We start from the raw sequence: 24,386 nt of genomic DNA on the forward strand, positions 1-24,386 counted from the left end.
GGAGAGAAGGAGTCTGAGAGGGAGACCGTGGAAGTAGAGGAGGAAGTAGGAGGGAAAACTGTTTCCGGTCTCGTCCCGAAGTTGCTAGGCAACAGAGAGGCGCCCCGTGCGGGGCGGGGCCTAAGGAGCTCTGCCAAGCGGTTCGGGGCTGATTCTGGAGCACCGAGGTAGCTCCGCCCGTTTCGTTAAGTATCCCGCCAACGCTCCCCGCCCAGGAGTCGCGGGCTCTCCTAGACTAAGCCTAGCCCGAAACACTGCAGAGAGTTAGTGACTCCCTAAGGTAGGGAAGGGTGACAGAGGCGGGGCGGGCGGGCGCCAAAGGGCAACCCCGGCGGGGGGCGGGGCAGAACCGGCCCGCCCAGGTGTGAATGGTCGCTCTGCAGCGGGGAGGAACCCGGGGACAGCAGAGCCCGGCCCTGTCCTTTTAAACGGAGTTCAGGAGGGCAACTGGCGGAGTCGGTAACGTGCTTTCCCACGCAGGCTTTCGAGTCTGAATGTATCCAACGGAAGCAAAGTGAGCAACATTACAGACTGCAGTCGCATCACATTGTAGCAAAGACGTATCGCTTTTTGTGCGCCGCTAAGCCCTAAGCTTGGCTTAAGTTCCGCGGGGCTTCGCGCATGAAAGTGGGCAGGACTTTCCCACTATTCGGTGCCGAACAAAGATCATTTATGCAAAGGAGCGTGGAGGAGAGACCTGCTTAGTGGGAGGAGAAGCAGGAGAAAGCAGAGTCGTGAAACCTGCAGAAGAGAGGGTTCGGAAGGAGAGGGTGATCAGTGACAGAGGCTGTGGAGAGGTCAAGAAAGATGGAGACTGGGAAAAGACATCGGACTTGGGGAGTACGAGACCGCCAACAACGGTGGAGGGAATACTTTCACCTGAGGGCTGAAGTTGGAAACCAGACTGCAAAAGGCTGAGTGAGGGGTGGGATGAGAGGATGTGAAGGGAAAGAGCTCAACGTGTCTTTTCTAGGAGTTTTAACTGTGAAAGGAAAGAGGATAAAGGAAAGGGGGGTTGGGTCAAGTGAAGAATTTCTTCCCTTTCTTTTTAAAAATAGGAGAAAACTGACCTTCTTTGGCAGCTAGGAAAGGGGAGGTCAGAAGTCACTGTCTCAGAATAAAGGAAAGGAAATGAAGCAGGGTGACTTCTGAAGTGTAGAGTGCAGGAGAAAAGGGAGCTAATGGTAAATGGCTTCAGTTTTCTCAGTAAAGAATAACGTGAGGCCTTCTGCTGGAAAGAAAAGGGCAGTGACTGGAAAGCTAAAAGAAGAAATTTAGAAGAATTCCTATGGAGACTGTGATAAGTCAAGGATGTGGGAAAGAATTGCCTTTTGGATATGTGGGGCACTAGAGATTAGATAACAAATTTGCAGAGAACTCAGCATGGTTGATGTGACTTCTTGAGCTCTTCAGAACAGGAATAGGAGAAGGAGAAAGTAAGAGTCATCTAAATCATCATTTGGCAATAGCACAAAGAGGAAAAGCAACTTCAGAGTAGAGAACTGTATAACATTGAAATCATCAATTCTTATAGCAGCAAGAGGGACAGCATGTTGTTGCAGATGGTTTGGAGCCATGAAATGCTGGGTTTAAGTACTTACTCAGACTCTTGCTAGCTGTGTGATTCTGGTGAAGCCATTTAACTTCTTTGTGTCTTAGTCTCTTCATTTGTAAAGTGAAAATTGGCATGGTCTGCAGTGGCTCTTTCAGATTTAAATTTCTATTTCTAGAAGAAAAGAAAGTGAATCCATCATAAGGTGTCTAGGAAAGCACTAAGAGAGGTCACAACAATGAATGTCACAGAAAGGGCACAACATAGGTTTAGGAGGAGTGAAGCACAGGGAGAAATGGAATGATAGATTATGATCAGACAAAAGAATTTCTTAAAGTCTTTTTCATCATAGTTAAATATACCAATTGGTGTTTATGAGTTCAAGGGTATGATCATCCTATTGTGGCCGAGGTGGCACATAGATAAATCATGGGAGTTGAGGAAGTCTATGAAATGAATGGTCTGGGATTTGAGGGCACATGAACATATATTAAAGTTCTCAGTTTAAGCACAGGGTTTCGAATACATTTTTTTTTTTTTTGCAAGAATTTGAAAATTTTTGATGTAGGCACTATTATATGTCCTGAGAATGCAGGGAGAATGATTTCTTAGCACTACCAGGATCAGTATAGCAGCGCCTAACTCAATCACAGATTGGGTCTCCAGGAAGGTGACTACCTCATATTCCAATGTTTGTATCTGAATTTCTAGAATGGAAGTGCATGATCCCCTTACCACTTCATTTACCATTAACAATCAACAGTTTTGGACCCACACTTAACACCGTATAACAAGATAAGATCAAAATGGGTCCATGATTTAGACATAAAGAATGAGATTATAAATAAATTGGAGGAACATAGGATAGTTTATCTCTCAGACTTGTGGAGGAGGAAGAAATTTGTGACCAAAGACGAACTAGAGACCATTAGTGATCACAAAATAGAAAATTTTGGTTACATCAAATTAAAAAGCAAAAAAAAAAAAAAAAAACTAATACAAACAAGATTAGAAGGGAAGCAACAAATGGGAAAACATCTTCAATTAAAGGTTCTGATAAAGGCCTCATTTCCAAAATATATAGAGAACTGACTCTAATTTATAAGAAACCAAGCCATTCTCCAATTGACAAATGGTCAAAGGATATGAATAGACAATTTTCAGATGATAAAATTGAAACTATTACCAATCATATGAGTGTTCCAAATCATTATTAATCAGAGAAATGCAAATTAAGACAACTCTGAGATACCACTACACACCTGTCAGATTGGCTAAGATGACAGGAAAAAATATTGATGATTGTTGGAGGGGATGAGGGAAAACTGGGAGACTGATACATTGTTGGTGGAGTTGTGGAGAGCAATCTGGAATTATGCCCAAAAAGTCATCAAACTGTGTATACCCTTTGACCCAGCAGTGCTACTACTAGGCTTATACCCCAAAGAGATACTAAAGAAGGGAAAGGGACCTGTATGTGCCAAAATGTTTGTAGCAGCCCTGTTTGTAGTGGCTAGAAACTGGAAAATGAATGGATGCCCATCAATTGGAGAATGGTTGGGTAAATTGTGGTATATGAATGTTATGGAATATTATTGTTCTGTAAGAAATTACCAGCAGGATGAATACAGAGAGGCTTGGAGAGACTTACATGAACTGATGCTAAGTGAAATGAGCAGAACCAGGAGATCATTATACACGTCAACAACGATACTGTATGGAAAAAACACTGGGAAATGAATGTAAACTGTTTGCATTTTTGTTTTTCTTCCCGGGTTATTTTTACCTTCTGAATCCAATTCTCCCTGTGCAACAAGAAAACTGTTTGGTTCTGCACACATACATTGTATCTAGGATATATGACAACATATTCAACATATATAGGACTGCTTGCCATCTAGGGGAGGGGGTGGAGGGTGGGAGGGAAAAATTGGAACAGAAGTGAGTGCAAGGGATAATGTAAAAAAATTACTCTGGCATGGGTTCTGTCAATAAAAAGTTATTTAAAAAAAAAACAGTCAACAGTTTGTTTAAAGCAAAGAAATTTATTGAAATAGCTTAGTATAGCCAGTTGTAAACAAATATTTCTCCCCATAAACCTGGAGTACCCTCTTCAAACCTACATTGTATCTGCAGGAAGAGAACCTGCCGGGTCAAAAACCTTAGTACCCCATTATCTCTGTTACATGCCCTTTCTTAATTTCATCAAATAAATTGGGAAGAGAAAGGGAAGGAACAATCATTTTATAAGAATTGATATATGCCAAGCTAAGTATTTTTTTACAAATATTATTTCATTTTGTCAACAGCCCTGTGATAGAAGAAATAGCTAATATTCTCCTCTGTTTTACAGTTGAGGAAACTGGGGCAAACAGAAATTAAATGACTTGCTAATAATTTAAGAATCATTAAACTTCTGAAAAACAAATAAAGTTTTTTTTAAAACCTGGTCACTATATTTGAAGAAATAATAAATGAACTTTTATAATCAGAGGATAGAGCAAAGACTAGTCACCTTCTACAAGAAACCCCAAAAGGAATGCCTGAGCCAAAATTGAGTCCCATGTGAAAGAGAAAATAATATAAGTATCCAGAAAGTATGCAAGTAACAAACAGCAATAATTAGTATCTATTGATAGCCTCTAACGTAAACAAGAGAACTTGAGAAAAATATTTCAAAAGGCAAAAAAATGTGAATTACAATAGATCATAATTTACCCTGAAAAGTTGGATATAATGCTAAGAGAGATTGAGGGTGAGGTAGGAAAATGAACTTTTAATGGAAAAGAAATTTTCCAACATTTCTGATGAAAAGACCAGAGCTATCATGTTTTGCATGAATATTTGTAATGGGCTTTGTTTTTCTTTCCTTCTCAATGGGTGGAGGGAATGGAAGGAAGAGGAAGAGAATGTGAAAGTAAAAATTAAGTTAAAGTATAAATAACAATTTTCTATCTTGGAATTCTAGAGATAATGCTATTTACCATAAAAAAAAAGTTAAATATGGCTCATCACTTGGTTTTCCTAAAGAGGAAGATAAAAAAGAGATACCCAATGCACCACGAATCAGCTTTTTATAGCATATATAAGGATATAGACCTTGCAATGATATTGCTGGATCAAAGGGTATGCACCATTTTATATCCCTACTCTCCAGAATGGATGGATCAGTTCACAACTCCAACAAGGCATGAGTGTCCTAGTTTTCCCACATCCCCTCCAACAATCAACATTTTCCTTTTTGTCATATTAGCTACTTTGATAGTGTAAGATGGAACCTCAGAGTTATTTTAATCTGCATTTCTCTGATCAATTATGATTTAGAACATTTTAATGTGATGATAGCTTTGATTTCTTTCTTGAAAACTGCCTGTTCATATCCTTTGAGCACTTGCCAACTAGGAAATGACTTGTGTTTTTAAAATTTGACTCTGCTTTCTATATATTTGAAGGAATGAGACCTTTCTCCCCATTTTAACCACAAGTATTTATTTCTGTATCATAGATTACAATTTTAATGAAACAATAAAGTACAACTGTGGGTTAAGACGTTATGCAAGTCATGAAGGACCTCCCACAGATCACAATAGGGCAATTATTCCTTTTTATATAATTCTTATATTAAATCAGTTGAGCAGTAAACTTGATTCCCTCATGAGAAAGTCACTGGCAGTTTGTATCTCCTCTACTCTACATGACTACTGTTTTATCCCATCCCTCTTTTTCAACTGGCTTTATGTCTTCAGGATAGGATCCCATGCACATCTTGACCAGTCTTCTCATGCAAATAAGCAAGCAGGCAAAAAGTTGGAGGTGGGGAGGAAACCAATTCAGGGCAGATATAGAAATGAATCAATTCATGCAAGAGTTAGCATGAGAAAGTCTGATTCAAGGAAGTCTCACTTAAGCTGACTTTGCCAGGTCTAGCAAAAAAAAAAAAAAAAAAAAAAGCTCTGGCTTTTTTCAAGGGCCTACAAACCCACCTCAGATTATGCTATCAGAGCCAGACTCTTCCTTTCTGAACAATGGAACACATAGGAACAAGGAAACTAGTTAACCTGGAAGCTAATTTTGCAACTTTCCCACTAGGTGGTGCTAGGGTAACATGATGGGCCTAGAGTCAGGAAAACTCATTGTACAGAGTTCAAATCCAACCTCAGACATTTACTAGATGTGTGATTCTGGGCAAGTCACTTAACCCTATTTGCCTCAGTTTCTTCATCTGTTAAATAAGATGGAGAAGGAAAAGGCAAACCACTCCAGTATCTTTGCCAAGAATACCACAAATGGGGTCAGGAAGAGTCAGACATTATTGGAAAATGACTTTACAACTGTTCAATATATTCATCTCTGTGGACCTATAACATGAGCTAGTTTTTCTAGCATAATCATTTGCAAGTGTCAGTTTTATTTGTTTGTTTTTGCAAGTGTCAATTTTAATGAAAATTTATGTTTATAAAAGTAAATACTGCTCCTGCTGTTGAGTGGTTCCATCCATTCACATCTTTCCTTTTATCATTATTTTCTGTTGGTTGTAAGTGAGTCAGAATTTTCATGTGTGTACAGAATATCTTAACTGGCATTGAGGATCTGATCTAAACTCTGGAATCACTGGAAGTCTCCTAGGTTTACAATCCTCTTCTTTTGTCCAGTATGACAAAGTATATGTATAGGTGGGTGATTTGACTCTGAGAAAAGCCAGTTTCTTTTTTCTTTTTTTTCTTTTTTTTTTTTTTTAATTCCTTCCTACAATAATGGGGAGGTCCAAGAACTCATGGCTCAGACTGACTAGCTCTCCTGGAAATGGTTGTGGATCAGTAACTAGGAAGGAGAAGAGGGAGAGAGAGAGAAGGAAGGCACAGGCATCAGGAATAGGAACGGCTGGAAAATCAGAGATTTTTTTCATCAGTGAAAGCAATGATCTTCTCTGAAGTATTCATAAATATCTTCTAAAAACATTAAAAAACTTTAAATTTTGCTCAATATTCTCACATTTATTCTGAATTTTGAATATAGTGCTATTTTAGTTTCATACCATTGGCTTTTACTCTTCATAGGAAAAGAAACTGTTTTTTGTCTCCACTGCAGATTTTTCCTGTATTTGAGATGATTCATGCTACTTTTTGTTTGTTGTCTTATATTGTGTAATATCATTTTTATGGCTTAGTTGGAAAAAATTACATGCTTTGACCACACTTCATAAAACATTTTCCTGTTCATTGAAACAAAACACCATGTGCTTCTTCTGAGTAAACAATACTGACCCAGATTCTTTTCCACAGTTGCAAAAATTCTGAATTTAAAAGAAGGAAACAGCTGGATACTTTACCCATTGTTATACCGTTTCTTTTGCTCAAATTATATATCAGAGCTCTAAGTGTTTCAGCAAAAAAATTATATTTTGTTAAATCCTGGATAGATTCCCTGGAAGGGAAACAAGGACAGATAGATGCTATTTAATGTGAAATTAGTCTGGCAGTTGTAAAATTAAAAACTTTTGATTTTTACATGTGACCTCAAGCGTAAAAAAATATAATAGACTATGTTCAGTTATGCTACGCAGGATACAAGGACTATTTATGAGAAAATCAGAAGGTACTGATGGCATCCTGATACATTTTGGCAAATATTACCCATCTCCTTGGGTTATCAGGACCAAATGAGATAATATATCTAAAGCACTTAATACAGTACCTATAACATAGTAGGTGCTTATGATGACATCTTAAGTTACTAGATGGGGCTGACAGAGAGAACCTGAATTACTGATAAAATTTACTCCCTAAGGCAAGAAAGAAAGGGCACTGTTGGGAATCAATTTTATCATAAAGTCCCACCTTGCTGTGGCCAATCAGAAATTTAAGTAATGAAGCTTCATTGGACACTAGCTGTATGAATCTAGACAAGTCACTTAAGTTTGCTTCAGTTTCTTCATCTGTTATATGAGCTGGAGAAGAAAATGGCAAATCATTTCAATCTTTTTGTCCCAAAAAACACAAAAAGCCCCAAAGTGGGAACAAAGAGTCGCACATAACCGAAACAATAATTGTCACAAAGCCCTGATGCCAAAAAAGGTACTTCACCATATATTAATCAGGTTATACTGTTATGTTAAAAGAAACTGAGCAGGATAGAGACTAGAGACCAATTCAATAGTTTATTAAATGGAGAGAAATACTGGGACCAATGGATCCCAGGGCTAGCCGAGACTATCATCTCAAAGGTCTAGCCCTGAGTATGGGGACAGTAAGCCTTTTATGGAATAACATTAACAATGACATAATGCAGATACCTAGGTGGGGATAGCCTCATAGATGGAGGTTACTGATATTCTAATGACATTAAGGAATGTCTATACCACCTTTATCTCAACCATTAAGAGGGGATGGTCATAACCTTAAGGCAGAATACCAAATAGGACAAATGGAGGAACTGATCACCCCATTAAAAGTGACCTTTAACATTACAACAACACAAAGTTGATTGGAATATATTCCATTTACCAAAGGGATAAATGTGGTGCTTGTTTTCCAGAGGAGAAAAACTCTGCTTTCAAAATAACTAGTAAGTTTTCAAACTTTAGTTTTAAAGTCGGAAAGGCTGGATTTAAATCCTACCTCAGACACTTAACCAGCTGTAGGATTCTGGCAAGTCACTTAATCTCACTGTCCTCAACTCAACCTTAAACAAGTCCTCAATTGTAAAGGAGGGATTAAAGCATCTGATTTGCATAATTGTAGGATAAAATGGAATAATATCTGTAAAGCGCTTAGTACCGGTCTTTGCACACAGAAGGCGCTATAAAAATGTTTATTCCCTTTCCTTTTCCTTACTCTCCCAGCTTCCAGGTCAAAACAGAGGCAGAAGTAAGAGACTGAGACTACCAGACCCACAATGCAACACGGCTCAGACGGCAATCGCGAGAGGACGTGTTTCCAGAGCGGAGTTACTTCGCGGCATGGCAATCTAAACTTTTCTCCCCTCCCCCGGAGGCGGCGGGTCTCTGTTTTAGGTTTCAGAGTAAGACAACTTTTACGTGAATTACTTTTAGAGTTTCTCCCAGACACCCAAATCCCTTGGCCCTAAACCAAGAAGGACGCACCGTACTACGTGTAAACGCTCCGCTTCCCAGAATTAAAACCCTGTTAACGTGACTTACCCCAGCTACAGCTCTCTGTGTTCTAACTCCACGACGGACGCCGAACGCCGGTTACTACAGAAACGGCGTCCCTTCCGTCACGTGGTAGCTAAAGGTAAAAGGTCACGTTTAGATGACGACAGTTCCGTTTCTGGTTCCGGCTTGGAGCTACCTGGTTCGGAATAGAGTCGCGACCGTTTCGGGGAGCTTAAAGAGCCCAACGTAAGAATCGGAGCCGACTTTGAAGGGTTCGCGGGAACATCCACGTAAACATGGCAGCCTCCACTGCGGCCGGAAAGCAGCGGATCCCCAAAGTGGCTAAGGTAGGGGTGACACTATGTGGGGGAGGGGACAAAGAAAGGCTGCTGATCGTGTCTTGTAGTCCCTGTCCCTGGGTGTGTGGTACCGTCCTTCCCGGGAAGGGAATGGAAGAAAGCATCTGTAAATCGGGACTCTCTGGAAGCCTGGATTACGGAGGCAGCGTGCCCCCAACGCTGCAAACCTTTGTTAGTTTCCAGCTTCAGGAAGAACCTTGTCCGGGCGCTTTATTATGTGGAAAGTTATTTCAGAGTAATACTTCGTTCGTTGCGCGTCAATATCATTTTATTATTATTATTATGAAATGTTTCTCTTTGCTTGTAACCACGAAGTAATTACTAATCATCTAATAAAAGAACCTATAGCCCAGTACTTGCAACTCCACGCTATGAGTCCACTCTTCCAATGCCAAAGAACTTCTTAGGATTTATTGATTTTGCATGTGTGCAAACTCCAGTAAGTCAATTCTTTGGTACAGCGACACTGCTTTTATCAAGTAATGTTCTTTTGTGGAGAGGGATAAGCATGTAAACATTAGGAAATATATTATGGCCTTTAGGCTCTAGTCTTATTTCCATAGTGCCACTTCTTTAAAATCACAGAAACAGATATTTAAAGCAGCTTTTAGGTCTACACATTACAAAAAATGAATCAAGTTCTTTTCCCCTGTGTTGCTCTTGCAAACGGTGAAACTACACAAAACAGTTCTCCTTATCGTAACAAGAAAGCTGATAATTTCTATTCAGTGATCTTCTTCTCTCTCAAGTTAAGGATATAGATACCATTTTGGGTGTTAAAATTATTCAATTATAAATTCATACTAAATCAGAAAGTTTATCTTTCAAATTTATTTCCTTCCAACTTATAGTTTGCAAAATGTTTTCATATCATTATGTTATATCATCCTCATAATGCAGGTAGTATGGACATTATCATCATCACTTTACAACTAAAGGAAATAGAGATCCTGCTAAAGGCCACATAGCAAATGGCAAAGAAGTGTTTCAGTTCTCATCTTTGGTTCCTGTTTTAAATGTGACTTTAGACATAAGTATATGTTTCAGACCATTTAATTCATTTATAATGAGTAATGAGTCCTATCAGCAAAGGTTTTTTTATAAATTTGACTAAAATGTGATTATATTTTTAAAGACAAAATATCACATGAAAATTACATTCAAAGTATTGCCTCCAGGATCAAATTTTATTTTTATCCTAAGCCACAAGTATATACTACTACTCATTTTACTGCTAACTTTCCCTTACGATAAAACTAAGGTAGAAGCAGTAAAGAATTATATATAATTTCATAAAGAAGTGAAAATATAATCTCTTAACTAGGGTATCTTGTCATAATACTCCAAAAATGTATGTATACATATACATACTCATGTCATTTACAAAAATAATTGTTACTGGAATTTTTTTATAGAGTGAATTTATTTGAAATTATTTGTATAGTGAAAAATGCATAAACCAAAGATAGATCTATTTCATTTTTAAGGTGAAAAACAAAGCTCCTGCTGAAATACAAATCACAGCTGAACAGCTTTTAAGGGAAGCTAAAGAAAGAGAGCTTGAGCTTCTTCCACCACCTCCTCAACAGAAGATCACAGATGAAGAAGAATTAAATGATTATAAACTAAGAAAAAGAAAGGTAAGTAAAATGTGTGTGTGTGTGTGTATGTATGTATATATGTGTATATTTCAGCTCTTCCAGGGGAATGCTATAAAAATTGTTAACTAAGAGTTTGATAAGTTTCTGTGCATTGTGATTAGAGAGACTAAAATAGATATTGTTAATAGCCAACATATAAGATTTACAACTACTTTCCTTATTAAATTCTTGTGAAATAGATAGTACAAAACGAAGGAGAAGGGCATAGGCCTTTATTAAGATATACCTATGTACCAGTCTCTGTACTAACCATTTTACAAATATTGTCTCATTTGATCTTCACATCAAGCCTGGGAGAGAGATACTCTTACTCTCTCCATTTTTCAGTTGTAGAAACTTAGAGATTAAGTGACTTACTTGGGTTCCAAAGCTAGTAACTATCTGAGAATTAAATTTGAACTTGCATCTTCCTGATTATAGACCCAGCACTCAAACCACTATACTACCTAGTTCTCAGTATTATCCTCATATTACTGATGAAGATACTGAAGCTCTGAAACCTAAGTGACTTAAATCAGAATCACATAGCTAAGACTGACCTTAAAACCAGTGATTTTTCTGGCACTAATGAATTTTAGTCATCTATAGCCTCTGAAGATATTGATTTTGTTATAATTATTAGCTAATTGAATTTTGTCTATATAAGTAATATCATCGTGTTTCTTCTGTTATACAACTAAAATAAATTCATTGTGACAAAGGAATGAGATTGTAATAATAATTTTTTCAAATGTTAAGAATCTAAATAATATTGGTAGCTACAGAGAGGACATGCTAATTAGAATGTGATACTTATTCAAAAAGAAGTTCTGTGGACTCTGCCTTCTTTAAATCCAGCAGAAGTTTGTTTGATCTTACTTATTAAATGCTAAGGTTTTATAAATATCTTCCTTAATTTGAATGTTTTTGCTGTCATATTTGTAATAATTTTTTAACAAGTAATTACTTAAGTGTGTGCCAGATAGATTCTGTTTAGGTATTACCATGATTACATTATATAAGCATTAAGATTTTCAAAACACTGTTAATGATTGCATATAATGATTGCAGATACAATAATTGCATCTCCCTGATGGCATTTAGTTTAATAAGAATTTTTTCAAAGTACTTCTCTCCTTTCATAGATTACTTCATCTGTAGAAGTTTTAGAATGTGATGTCTGTGAATTAAATTTAAATGAATTATTTTTGTTAGTCGAAAAATTGCACCAAATAATTTCCCTTTTAATTGTTTTTATTTGGGTTGACTCTTTTCTCTTTCCTCCAGACTTTTGAGGACAATATAAGGAAGAATAGAACTGTGATTAGCAACTGGATAAAATATGCACAATGGGAAGAGAGTCTAAAGGAAATTCAAAGGTAAATCTAACATGTTTAAGAACATCATTTCATATGTTGTAATGAAAGTTTTATATACTTTTCCCCTAATAAAATGTTACCTTGCAGAGCCCGTTCCATATACGAGCGTGCCTTGGATGTCGACTATCGAAATATCACTCTCTGGCTAAAATATGCAGAAATGGAAATGAAAAATCGCCAAGTAAATCATGCCCGAAATATCTGGGATCGAGCCATCACTACTCTTCCCCGGGTCAACCAGTTCTGGTAAGGTTATAACAGTATGATTTGTAAGTAGTTTACTAGATTAACAAACTTATTTCACTTGTATATGAAAGAACTTATTGAAACACAGATTTTTAACAATCTACACTTGAAATGTTTGATCTTTTCTGGAAGAGGATATTTTATTGTTTATTATTTAATAGAGACAGTATTGTTTTATTTAACCTTTTGGACAATAAGTCTTAGGTCCCCCTTGCATTAAAAACAGGAATAAACAAAATAAATGAATAAATGATCTCCAAGGTTTATTTTTTTCCTAAATAATTTTGACTCCAGAAATTATCTTGGAATGATTTTGTGATAGGTATAAATACACTTATATGGAGGAGATGCTGGGAAATATTGCTGGAGGCCGGCAGGTTTTTGAACGCTGGATGGAATGGCAGCCTGAGGAACAAGCCTGGCATTCCTATATCAACTTCGAACTGAGATATAAAGAGGTGGATCGAGCACGTAGCATTTATGAAAGATATATCCTTTGAAAATTTTTTGTCCTTTAAAAAGTTACTATCTATGTCACATATCCCTTAGGTAGTCACCTGCTTATACTTGGTAGCATTTATTTTCTGGATAAGCAGTTTAAGAATATAGATTTTATGTACTTTGTAGCCTATATGCTTTTAGCATATCATGCTTTTTTAAGCCAAATAAAAAACATTTCTGAGTAATTCTCAGAATTTTCAAGGTATTTATTTTATTTCTATTTGTTCTTTTTTATAACATAATTAATTGTTTAATCATTTTCTTAAGTAACTCTTTAAAGCAGTAGTACTATATATATTATATTTTAAGATATACATTAACTATGTTTAACATATGAGACTCCTGCATCTAGCGGGGTAGAGAGGAGAGGAAAGTTGGAACAAGTAGTCGAAAAGGGACAATGTTGAAAAATTACTCCATGCATGTTCTGTCAATAAAAGCTACAATAAAAAACAAACACAAACAAACAAACAAAAAAAAAGTGAAGGATTGATATCCTCAACCTGCCTCCAAAAAAAAATCCAGGTAGTACTATAGTAGTATCACTATCTTTTTGTCCTCTTAATAAATAAGGACACAAGCTCATAAAAAAGTGACTTTCCCTAGATGTTCTAGTTATTAAGTGGCAGAGCTAGGATTTGAATATTCAACTTTAAGATCAGTGCTTTGAACATGTTATCAGCTCTGCTCTTTAAACAGAAGTATAGTCTCTTTTCAAGTGCTTTTCTTTGATTCATATTTGTCTGTAAATAGAATGGTCATTCTATCAATCATTCATGTCATCATCTTTGGTTATATTTAAGTTTAGATAAATCTGTGGTAGTTTTCCCAGCTAAAGCAGAAATTCCTTTTCAGAAGTTTTTTTATTCAATATTTTTTATTGTTTAAGAGTCTGAGGCCAGATTTGAACTCTCATCCTCCTGACTTCAGGGCTGGTGCTCTATCCACTGTGCCACCTAGGTCCTAGTTCCATATACATTTGAGAAATGAAAATAAGTCTCTTCATTGAGATTTAAACCAGAAATTTTTAACCTAAGTTCATGAAATTAAAAAAATTGAAAATTGTATTTTAATATAAAAGGTTGGATCATTGTCTTTTACTCAGGGCATTAAAAAACATTTTGGAGAGTCATTCCTGGTTTTTCAGTCTGCAAATGCAAGGAAAGGAAGGCAATCCTTATCAAAAAATTTTTTTAAACATTAAGAAACTATGTTCTAAGTTAATTAGTCATTTATAACTTTTGATTATTTCCTTTGGGCTCTTCTAACAATTAGACTTGCTAAAATTTCCATCAGTTACTAGCTAGTGTTTCCTTAATTCTTCTGTAATTGTCCTTTGCACCTGATGTTAAATTGGATCAAGTATCTCGCTTTGAGAAAAACATGGCTACTTGCTCATGCAAGGAAAGTATATAAAGCTGTGGAATTCTTTGGAGATGAGCATATGGATGAACATCTCTATGTAGCCTTTGCAAAGTTTGAAGAAAATCAGAAAGAAGTAAGTATATTTTCAATTTCTGTATATTATGCAGGAAGACTTTTATAAGATTACTATACATACAAAATAGATGTCAGTTTTGTATTATTTTGTCTTTTTTAGAAATTATTTAATCAAGCATAAAGTCCAGCATCTCTCTCTCTGAGGGAGTGTTTAGACAGTAAAATGAAGAAATTAGAGGGCAATGATTATTGAAGTCTGGGTAATAAGGAAAAATTTGAGCTGGGCCTTTGAAGCAAAGAAATGGAACCTCAGATTAAACAAGGCACCAAGGTAAGATTGAACACTGAAGTGCTTAGACCTAGTTGGAGGTTCATAAAAGGCAGTAATAGAATATAAGTCTTGAAAAAGTATGTTGGTAGGGCATGCCTAAGTGGCACAGTGGATGATCACCAGTTGTGAAGTCAGAGGACCTAAGTTTCAAATCTGCCTCAGACCTTAATCATTTCTACTGTGTGACCCTGGGCAAATCCTAACCAATTCTCTGGTGGAGAGTGTAGGGGAAGAAATTGATGAAAGTAAAAGGCTTGAATGCTAGGTTAAGAAGTTTGTACATCAGTCAGTAAAAAATTGGAGTATTTAAGGTTTTGACTGATTTTGCAAAGAGGTGATTTAATTTGGCAGCAAACTCACTGTAATCTTAACTCTGATGGTGGGGAAATGTGATTGTTTTAATAGATTTGATGCTATTAATTAAGCACAAATTCTTAGAGATGCTACTGAGTTGGAAGGGCTTCAGATCTGAGCCTGTTAATCTTGTATGCCTGTCTGCTAAGAATCAGTCGAGCTAAATTTAGTGGCTTATCATCAGAAACTTCACTTCCACCATCAGTTGGTGATTGTTTTCTTGGCCATAAAAACTCATGAAAAATGTCTAGGTTTTTAGAGGCAGTAGGTAGATCTGTGTATGTCATTGGTGAAAACATTCTAACAGAATTATTGAAGAAAAGAATCTTGCATCAGGAAATAATTTTGATCACATTCTATCGTCAGCATTGAAATAGTATTTAAAAATTATGTGTCTTGTAGATTTTTAAAGTTCTTTTAAATGAGATAAGAAATAATTATTAAAATATATTAGCATTTGTATTGAAGCTTTTGTTTTTTATAGTTTGAAAGGGTACGAGTGATCTATAAATATGCCCTGGACAGGATTTCAAAGCAGGAAGCCCAAGAACTCTTTAAAAATTACACAATCTTTGAAAAGAAATTTGGGGATAGACGAGGTATTGAAGACATCATTGTCAGTAAACGGAGATTTCAATATGAAGAGGAGGTGAAGGTGAGTGTACCTGCAGTAATGTCTTCCCTGTTCTTTTTCCAGGCAGCAGAATACTATTAAAGGAAGTCATGAAATTGTTGGGATTGGGTTGATGTAGTTCATGCTGTCTATCTTCAACTGAGTGTGTTCTTGCTAGTCTACAGCAATGTTTTTACTTGTTTCATATTGATTTTCTTTCATGTTCACCTTAGTAACTGTTCAGAATTTCTGTTTACAAGCCTTTAATTCTCTCATCTAAGCAATAGTTTTAAATCCTTTGGAAGAGAGCTCTCAGAAATTTCCTCATCAGAACTTCAAAACCTCCTGTTCTACCTCAAACTTCTACCATTAGAAGATTTTGTTGCCAAAAGCAAAGACTGATGTCCCATCTTCCTTCTCTGGGACCCTCAAATAAATGTAGTTCTTTATACTCAAAACGATTATATAAGTCCAGAGAACAAGTGAGTTCTTCCTTTCAACATCGACTTTTAATAGTATGATATTATTATGGAACCAGTCTCTGATCAGTTCATTTCGTTTAACTCTTGGAAGGAAAATTCAGTTCTAGAATGTGAGCAGATGACATTTTTTTAAAAGTATGTAAAAGCAAAATACACTAATAAAACATTGTTAAAAGATTTAGAAAGTCATAGTTGGCAGTATCTGAAGAGACCTAGTATTTTTGGGATTACAAACTCAGTATAAGTTAAGTATTATGCAGTAGGTAGAAACCAAAAAAAGCTAATAGGATCTTGAGGCCATGTTTAGGAAAAGCATCATTTTTAGGACTAAAGAGCATTTAATAGAAACCTTGATTTTGTCCCCAGATCATATCTAGATTTTTGTTAGTTCTGGAGAACAGTTTAGAAAGGATATCTAAAGTTGAATACTCTATAGAGGATGGCAACAGGGAATGTAAAGAAGCTTGAATCCATGCTAGTGTAGAAATAAGGTTGAAGGAACAGGAGAAAACTAAAATGTGGTCATGTGGACTAGATCAAGTCTTTCAAGGACTTTCACATCCCTTTCTGGAATGCACTAGAAATATTTTCTCCTAGATGGTAGGAACAGGAACAAAGTAGTTTAATGTAGTATTGTGAAAAAATATCATTATAGTTCACCAAACTAAGTTGACTGGGAATATCATTCTCCCTCATCTGAGGTCTTTAGGCTAGAATTTAGATAACTACTTGTCACATTTGTTTTAATGGAAATTCTTTTTGGATAACAGGTTGGACTTAAGAGTTCCTAAGTCTTATTCCTGTCAGATCTGAAATTCTGTGAATTTCCTCTATAATAGTGTTACTATCTTATTTAAATAACAAAGGGAAAAAAATGTAAACCTTGACTTTGGCCTGGCTTTTGCCATTCATGGGCTCTGTGATATGAAAGGTCCTGCTTTAACCTTTATTTATTAAATCTCTCAGGAGTTTTCTAAGAAAAACAGAAGTGTTCTGAAAGCTTTGGAAATAGTGACTGTAATTTCTGACTCTTAAGATCATGTTGCCAAGATAACCTTGAAAATCCTTCACCACTCCCTCTCCTCCTAATGAGGTAGAGTGTAGTTTATGGTGGATTATGAAATTGATTTTCTTTTTAGGCCAATCCACACAATTATGATGCCTGGTTTGATTATTTGCGATTGGTGGAAAGTGATGCAGAACCAGACACTGTGCGGGAGGTATACGAAAGAGCCATTGCCAACGTGCCCCCTATCCAAGAGAAGAGGCATTGGAAGCGCTATATCTACCTCTGGATCAACTATGCACTTTATGAAGAGTTGGAGGCAAAGGTAAAGCAACAGGAAGAATTGCATAGAAGGAATGCATGGCTTCTGATCTCCCCAGGGTTCCGCTTGGCTGAACCTCCTTCAAACTGGAGAACAAAGCTCTAGTTGCCAGGAAGCCCATACTATACATAAGATATAGTGACCTTCAAGTTGGTGATTAATTTCATATTTATCATATAGTATTTCAAAAACTTCCTGTTTGCAGAACACACAAAAGTTCTTTTCTCTTGAGCTGTAGAGTGATACCACTTGATTTATTCATCTTAAGATGAATACATGTAAGATGAATAAATCAACCTAAATAAGACTTTGTTTAATTATATATAGTTCTCTTGAACTTTCTTGTAAATTTCTATTTCAAATGCATCTCAGGTGATATTATGCAAGAAAAGTAATTTGTTTAATTTATGTGGGCTAGAGGTGGAGGAGAGGGAAGGTGGAGGTGGAAGTTTGTATTCTGAGGATCTGAGCAAAAAAAATATGTATGTATGTACACATGTACATATGTGTATACTTAAATGTACATTTTATTGTTGATCATAGAATACTGAAGAGTTTTATTTCTGCTGATAAGGAAAAAAGCTCTTCAAAGAAAGTCAGGTAGTTTATTTATTTATTTATTTTTTAATCATAAATGAAGTCAGTGTTTGAAAACATAGACATCTGAAACTAGTTTAGGTTTGGTTTGTGTATTTTAATTAGAATTACTAAAATCTGCTGCAAAAAGATAACTAATATTTTTTCTGAAATTTTCTATTGTTTGTTTATAGGATCCAGAGAGGACCAGACAGGTATATCAAGCTTGTTTGAAATTGATTCCGCACAAAAAGGTATTGTTCTTCCTCCTTCACCATTTCTCTTCTTCCTCCTCTGAGCTTGAATACCTTTCAGGGTTCTGTTTTAGTCTTCTAATCATTTTTCCCTTGACAATCTTACTCATTCCCATGGCTTCAATTAGCTAGTGAGTCACAAATCTTCATAGTCCCCTCTAACCAATACTTATATCTTATCACAGTCCTCAGAAACCAGAGTGGCTTCTCATTGCCACTGTATTAAAGTACACTTGATATTCAAGGAATTTTGTATTCTGGCTTTGACCAACTTTTCTAGCCTGATTTCATACTACTTCTTGGTGATTTATGTTCAAGCTAAACTTTATACTGCTGTACCCGCTTACTGAGCTGTTCTCTCTTGCCCATTTTCACTTACTTACACATACCATGTTGCTTCACATCTTTATCTTTTGAATTCCTTCATTATTTGCTACATCCAGCAACACTGCTTTATTATTGGTCTTCACATGGCTCTCTAAACTTACCACTTCTTCTTGACTTTCTTCAATACTCAGCTCAGATACCTTCTTCAGGAGGCCTTTCCTGGTCTTCTTCACCACTAATGCCTTTCCTCTTAAGATTACCCATCTTTTTTATATTTCTTGCATGTTCATAGGTGTTTACATGTTGAGTGTCCCTTTAGAGTATGAGCTCCTTGATTATGTGTTTGCCTTCTTTGTAGCCCCAGTGCTGCTTGGCATTTAGTAGGTACATTAATAAGTGCTTGGGGACAGACAGATTGAAGAGAGGTTTAGAATGAATCAGTAGAGGGAGTACCCCCCACTGATGAGATTATAGCACTTTGGAATATTAAAGTAGCAAATACTACTACTGTGTCTTAGTGCAATTGATTGTAATGAAAGTACCTCGCCATCTTTAGCTCCAAGAGATTTATTGCAGAGGAACAAGAATTTTTTAATTTTAAAATTATGTACTTCTTTCATGAATAATTTTAATTTACAGTCTTCTAACCTAGAGGGTTTTTATGCTTTTGTTTTTCAGTTCACTTTTGCCAAAATATGGCTACTGTATGCCCAGTTTGAAATAAGACAAAAAAATCTACCATTTGCTAGAAGAGCTTTGGTAAGTTAGAAGAAGATTGGTGCATGACAAATCTTTCATGTTTCACAAACAGACTTAATATCATAGCGACCATAAATAATTCAGAAAACCCAGAAAGCAAAGTTTTATCTTCAATAGTTTAATAAAATCAGTGCTATTAGCCTGTCCCCCTGTTCATTAATACCAATGAATGTTCTATTTCAACTGAAAAAAAAATGCTAATTTATACCCATACTGCTGTTATCAAAAACCAATTATTCCTTGGTATAAGCTTCATTCTCTGAATGTAATTTATGGATATGTGAGTATATCTTCCCTACCAGCAGGTAGCTCTTTTTCTAATAGATTGGCTTCTCTAATGAAGTATTTGAAAGCTACTTTTATAGTTTGCTAATTTTAAATTAAGAAAAAATGGTTTATTTCTTGCATTTAATTACCATTTAGTTACAGAAAACGTTATACTTCAGCTATCAATGAGTAAACTCCAGATTACTAGTCAAAGCAACAAAACACATTAGACTTTGGAGTTAGAAGAACCAGTTGTGGTTCAGGCTTTTCTCCTAACTCCCTCTATGAGTTTAAATAATATTGCGTCTCAGCTTCTTACCCAATTCTAACGATCTTATGAAAATTGCTTCTCTCTTTGGCCCTCTTTGCAAGGCAAATTGATTGTAAGTGTAGTTAAGTTCAGTTAAGATACATTTTGGATTCATTATATTATGCACTAGGAGCCAAGTGGCACAGTGGAGAGAGCACCAAATTTGGAGTCAGGAAGACTTGAGTTCAAATGTAGCCTCACTCACTTGACATTTAACTAACTAACTGTGTGACCTGGGCAAGTCAATTACTTCCCTGACTGTCTCACCAAAAAATAAATAATAAAAACTATATTATAACCATGCACTTAAACAGAAGAAATTTGGAATAAACCATTTATGAACAACTCCTTATTCCGTTTTAGCTTCTTATCTTATTTCTCAAATTTAAAAAGTTCACAGCATGAAAGTAAAACTACTTGTTCATTAGGAAAGAATTTAGGAATCATCATCATGTAATCAGAATAAATCAGAATTTCTATCCAAATGAATGACTGTTTTCCTTGGGTACTTGTTAAACCTGCTATCAGAGGCTAGCCTGATAAACTATTTTCTTGTCCCATGGCATAAAAAACGTATGTTGCTTACTGACAACACTCATTTCATCCAGAATAGTTCGTAGGACATACAGACTATTTTTGTGCAGTAGCAAGAGATTTTTAAGTAGTTGTTCTACTTTATTTTATTTTCTAGGGAACCTCTATTGGCAAGTGTCCCAAAAACAAATTGTTTAAAGTCTACATTGAATTGGAATTGCAACTTCGAGAATTTGATCGGTGCCGAAAGCTTTATGAAAAGTTCCTGGAATTTGCACCAGAAAATTGTACATCATGGATCAAATTTGCTGAATTGGAGACGATTCTTGGAGATATTGAGAGAGCCCGCGCAATATATGAGTTGGCTATTAGCCAGCCACGTTTAGACATGCCAGAGGTGAAAAACTTAAATTATATCTTGGGCATTTTGTTAGCATTACTTAGTACTAAAAATATTATTGATATTTAGATATGTGTATGGGAACGAAATTGAAATCTAATTGGATAATTCCAATTTTTTAACCAGAACTCTACTATTCTTGGGAATTCACATAACAGATGATAAAAAAAAAGTTTCAAAAGTATTTACCCTTGGGGCAGGTGGGTGGTATAGTGGATAGAGCACCAGCCCTGAAGTCAGGAGGCCCTGAGTTCAAATCTGGCCTTAGACACTCAACACTAATTAGCTGTGTGACCTTGGGCAAGTCACTTAACCCCAATTGCCTCAGCAAAAAATTAAAATAAATCAAAAGTATTTACCCTCTTTTCCTGAAGGAGAAGTTTTGTTTCCTCTTATGAAAAGGAGGAAAAGGCATAGATGCCTTAGCTTGTCTGAGAATTTCTTTGTTCTGGTGAGCTAAACCATTTTGAGTTGAGAGAGATGCAAAAATGAATATTCATATTTGTCAGTTTTACTCTTATCGAGCGCACGCGCGTGCATCTCTCTGTGTGTGTGTGTTACTCTTATCGAGCGTGCGTGCATGCATCTCTCCCTCTGTGTGTGTGTGTGTGTGTGTGTGTGTGTGTAGTTAGTAAACGTGTATAGGTATGTGTCTAACTGTTCAATTAGTTAATAATCATACAATATATATAAAGAGGTCTCAATGATATTTTAGTTCGGGTTTTTTTTTTTTTTTTTTTTTTTCAATTTAAACACTGAGAGATATTTAGTTACTTTATTTAGGTGCTCTGGAAATCTTACATTGATTTTGAAATTGAACAAGAAGAATCTGAAAAAACAAGAAGCCTTTACAGAAGATTGCTGCAACGAACACAGCATGTAAAGGTATGTGCATGTTTTTTACAATCACTTCATCTTTTTCTTTCCAATAGTCTTTAAGTTAAAAAAATATTTTAATCTTCAGTTGAAAGTTTTGTTACTTGTATAAAGAACCAGAATGCTTTTAAGGACATCGGGTATAGTCCAAGTGCCTTTGAAATTTTAACTTTATCAAGTAGGTTGTTGAGACCTGTGAAAAATAACATTGAGCTAAAAGAAAATTAGAAAGTCATTGCAGGTTTTTTAAGGTTGGAGAACAAAAAAATGTTTCCAGAGAAATAGTGAATCAGTTCATTTGAGTTTATGTTTCTTCTTCTCTTCATCTATAATTTTTATTTTCATTGGATTAGGACTTGAACCTCTTGGGGAGTTGTATTTTTATATTGTAACAAATAGGCATAGTGAAGCAAAATCAGGTCCCACATTGACCATCTAAAAATGTATGTTTCTTGAATATTGAGTCTTATCACTTCTGTCAAAAATAGGTAGCAACATTATAAAGACAGACAACTTTGAAAAGACTTTTTAAAATGCTGATGAATTTATGTAATTTGACCTTTTTGGATCACTGCTGAGGTTCTTGTCATGTTATTATTTCTATTACTAAATGGGAAATTGTTGGATTTTTCCAGGTAGAGCTAATTGAAAATTAAGTAAGAGTAAGGCCATTGTTAACACTTGTTTTGTATGGAATTTTGACTTATGTGATTGCATTTATCTACTTAACTTGATTCTATTATGGTGTTTTTCTAGGTATGGATCAGTTTTGCCCAGTTTGAACTCTCAGCAGGAAATGAAGAAAGTTTAACTAAATGCAGACAAATATATGAAGAAGCCAACAAAACTATGAGAAACTGTGAAGAGAAGGAAGAAAGACTCATGTTACTAGAATCCTGGCGAAATTTTGAAGATGAATTTGGGACAGAATCTCATAAAGAGAGAGTGGACAAACTCATGCCAGAGAAAGTGAAGAAGAGAAGAAAAGTACAGGCAGAAGATGGGGTAAGAATTAGAAATCTAGGATTGCTACCAATTTGATATAAAAACAAATTGATATGCACATACCTTTGCATTTCCCTTTTAATATTTACAGATTTAAGTAGAGACAACATGAACTTAAATTTTATTTGCATACAACAGGCACTTAATAAATACTTATTGAATTGGATATTGGGATTATGTAGATTGTGATTTGGGATTTTTGATAAATATAGGTAAATTCTCACGTGCTTAGAATTTTTTTCCCACTTATTTGTTTCACTTATTAATCACATTAATTTTCCCAATTTTGGGGCAATTAACTCTAGCAAAGTCATTTTTCCGTTACCAAAAAATGAATTAGAACGGGACCATGCATGGGAAAGTGTCCCACTTAAATTGGCTGAAAGTTAAATGTTTAAGATATATCTATTCAGTCTTCTTTATTTTCTCTCTTCATAGTCTGATGCTGGCTGGGAAGAGTACTATGACTATATCTTTCCAGAAGATGCCGCAAACCAGCCCAATCTCAAACTGCTGGCGATGGCCAAACTTTGGAAGAAACAGCAACAAGAAAAGGATGCTGCAGAGCAAGACCCAGACAGAGACATGGATGAGAGTGAATCTTGACTTTTTCTATGTTGTTCCATTTTTGTTATTTTTATAAATTCCTACTCTACAATTATTGTGACTTAGGAGACTTTTGTGCAATATTTTTTATCATTGTTAACCTTGTACCTTTGCAATGCTATGCCTTTAAAATATTGCTAAGTTAGCATTGAGAAGATTGTAAATAACGGACATAAAAATTTTTTTTATAATACAGATTTATGTTTTGATAATGTTTAGTGACTTTTCAAGGTACAGAATTTTAAAAATATCTTAGATTGGATTGATTATATAACTACAAGACAGTTTTCAAATGTTATCTTGTCAAGTAGTAACCATTAAGTTTACATTTTCTATACTTTGCCTGAGAAAGAACTAGTCTGTCATTTTTAACATATAGTGTGGGCTATGTTGTGGGTTTTATACATTTAGGATTCCTTATGAGAAATTGTTGGGTGTATTCAGATTAATATAAATATTAAATACTTATAACTGTTTTTATAGGCAGTATGACAGTGGATAGAGTGCTAGAATTGTAGTTAGAAAAGCCTCAGTGTGAATACCAGTATGTTGTATACTAAGAAAATCACTTGACTTTCAATGTCTGTTTCCCCGTCTATAAAATGGAAATGATAATAGCACTTACCTTTCAGAAAATATATACAGAATGCCTTGTATATCTTCAAAAGCTATATAAGTTATTAGAGTTAATTTAGAAAATTATGGAAAACACAGACAACTTTGAAGAGAGTCTAAATATATTGTCAGGCAAAAAATTTAATAGTAGGCAGTGCTGAATTTAAGAAATGAGCAGAAGATGAAACTATTACCATCTAGTTCTTATAAATGCCATACTAAGTACATTTTATACATGGAATGTGAAACTAGAGAAAGCATGAGGACTAGATTTAGAGTTCATCCCACCCCCTCTCCGGATACATAATAGCTATGTGATTCTGGTCAAAGTATTTAACCAGTTTCCTCATCAGAAAAATGGGGGTAACACTATTTACAAGGCTTTACATATCTTAAAAGCACTACATTGATTTTTGCTATTAAAGAATGCTTAAATTAACATACTTTTAACTTCAAATTCTCAAAAGAAATAAAGATGTGATCTAGGTGGCGCAGTGGACAGAACACCAGCCCTGAAG

At 35.6% G+C, this 24,386-nt stretch overlaps 1 protein-coding gene across 1 annotated transcript; it reads left to right on the forward strand.

The window, feature by feature from the left end:
- The first annotated feature begins 82 nt into the window (after positions 1–82).
- LOC100921041 (crooked neck-like protein 1) lies at positions 83–23,927 on the forward strand. The gene is made up of 15 exons (XM_031951058.1): positions 83–280; positions 8,394–9,013; positions 10,513–10,665; positions 11,953–12,044; positions 12,132–12,290; positions 12,613–12,786; positions 14,127–14,289; positions 15,401–15,571; positions 17,151–17,342; positions 18,110–18,169; positions 19,175–19,255; positions 20,524–20,763; positions 21,550–21,651; positions 22,399–22,647; positions 23,086–23,927. The coding sequence occupies exons 2-15, from the start codon at positions 8,963–8,965 to the stop codon at positions 23,251–23,253; spliced, it is 2,055 nt and encodes a 684-aa protein (XP_031806918.1). The 5' UTR covers positions 83–280; positions 8,394–8,962; the 3' UTR covers positions 23,254–23,927.
- The last annotated feature ends 459 nt before the right edge of the window (positions 23,928–24,386 follow it).

Source organism: Sarcophilus harrisii, chromosome 2 (genome assembly GCF_902635505.1).
Source record: "Sarcophilus harrisii chromosome 2, mSarHar1.11, whole genome shotgun sequence".
NCBI lineage: Eukaryota > Metazoa > Chordata > Mammalia > Dasyuromorphia > Dasyuridae > Sarcophilus > Sarcophilus harrisii.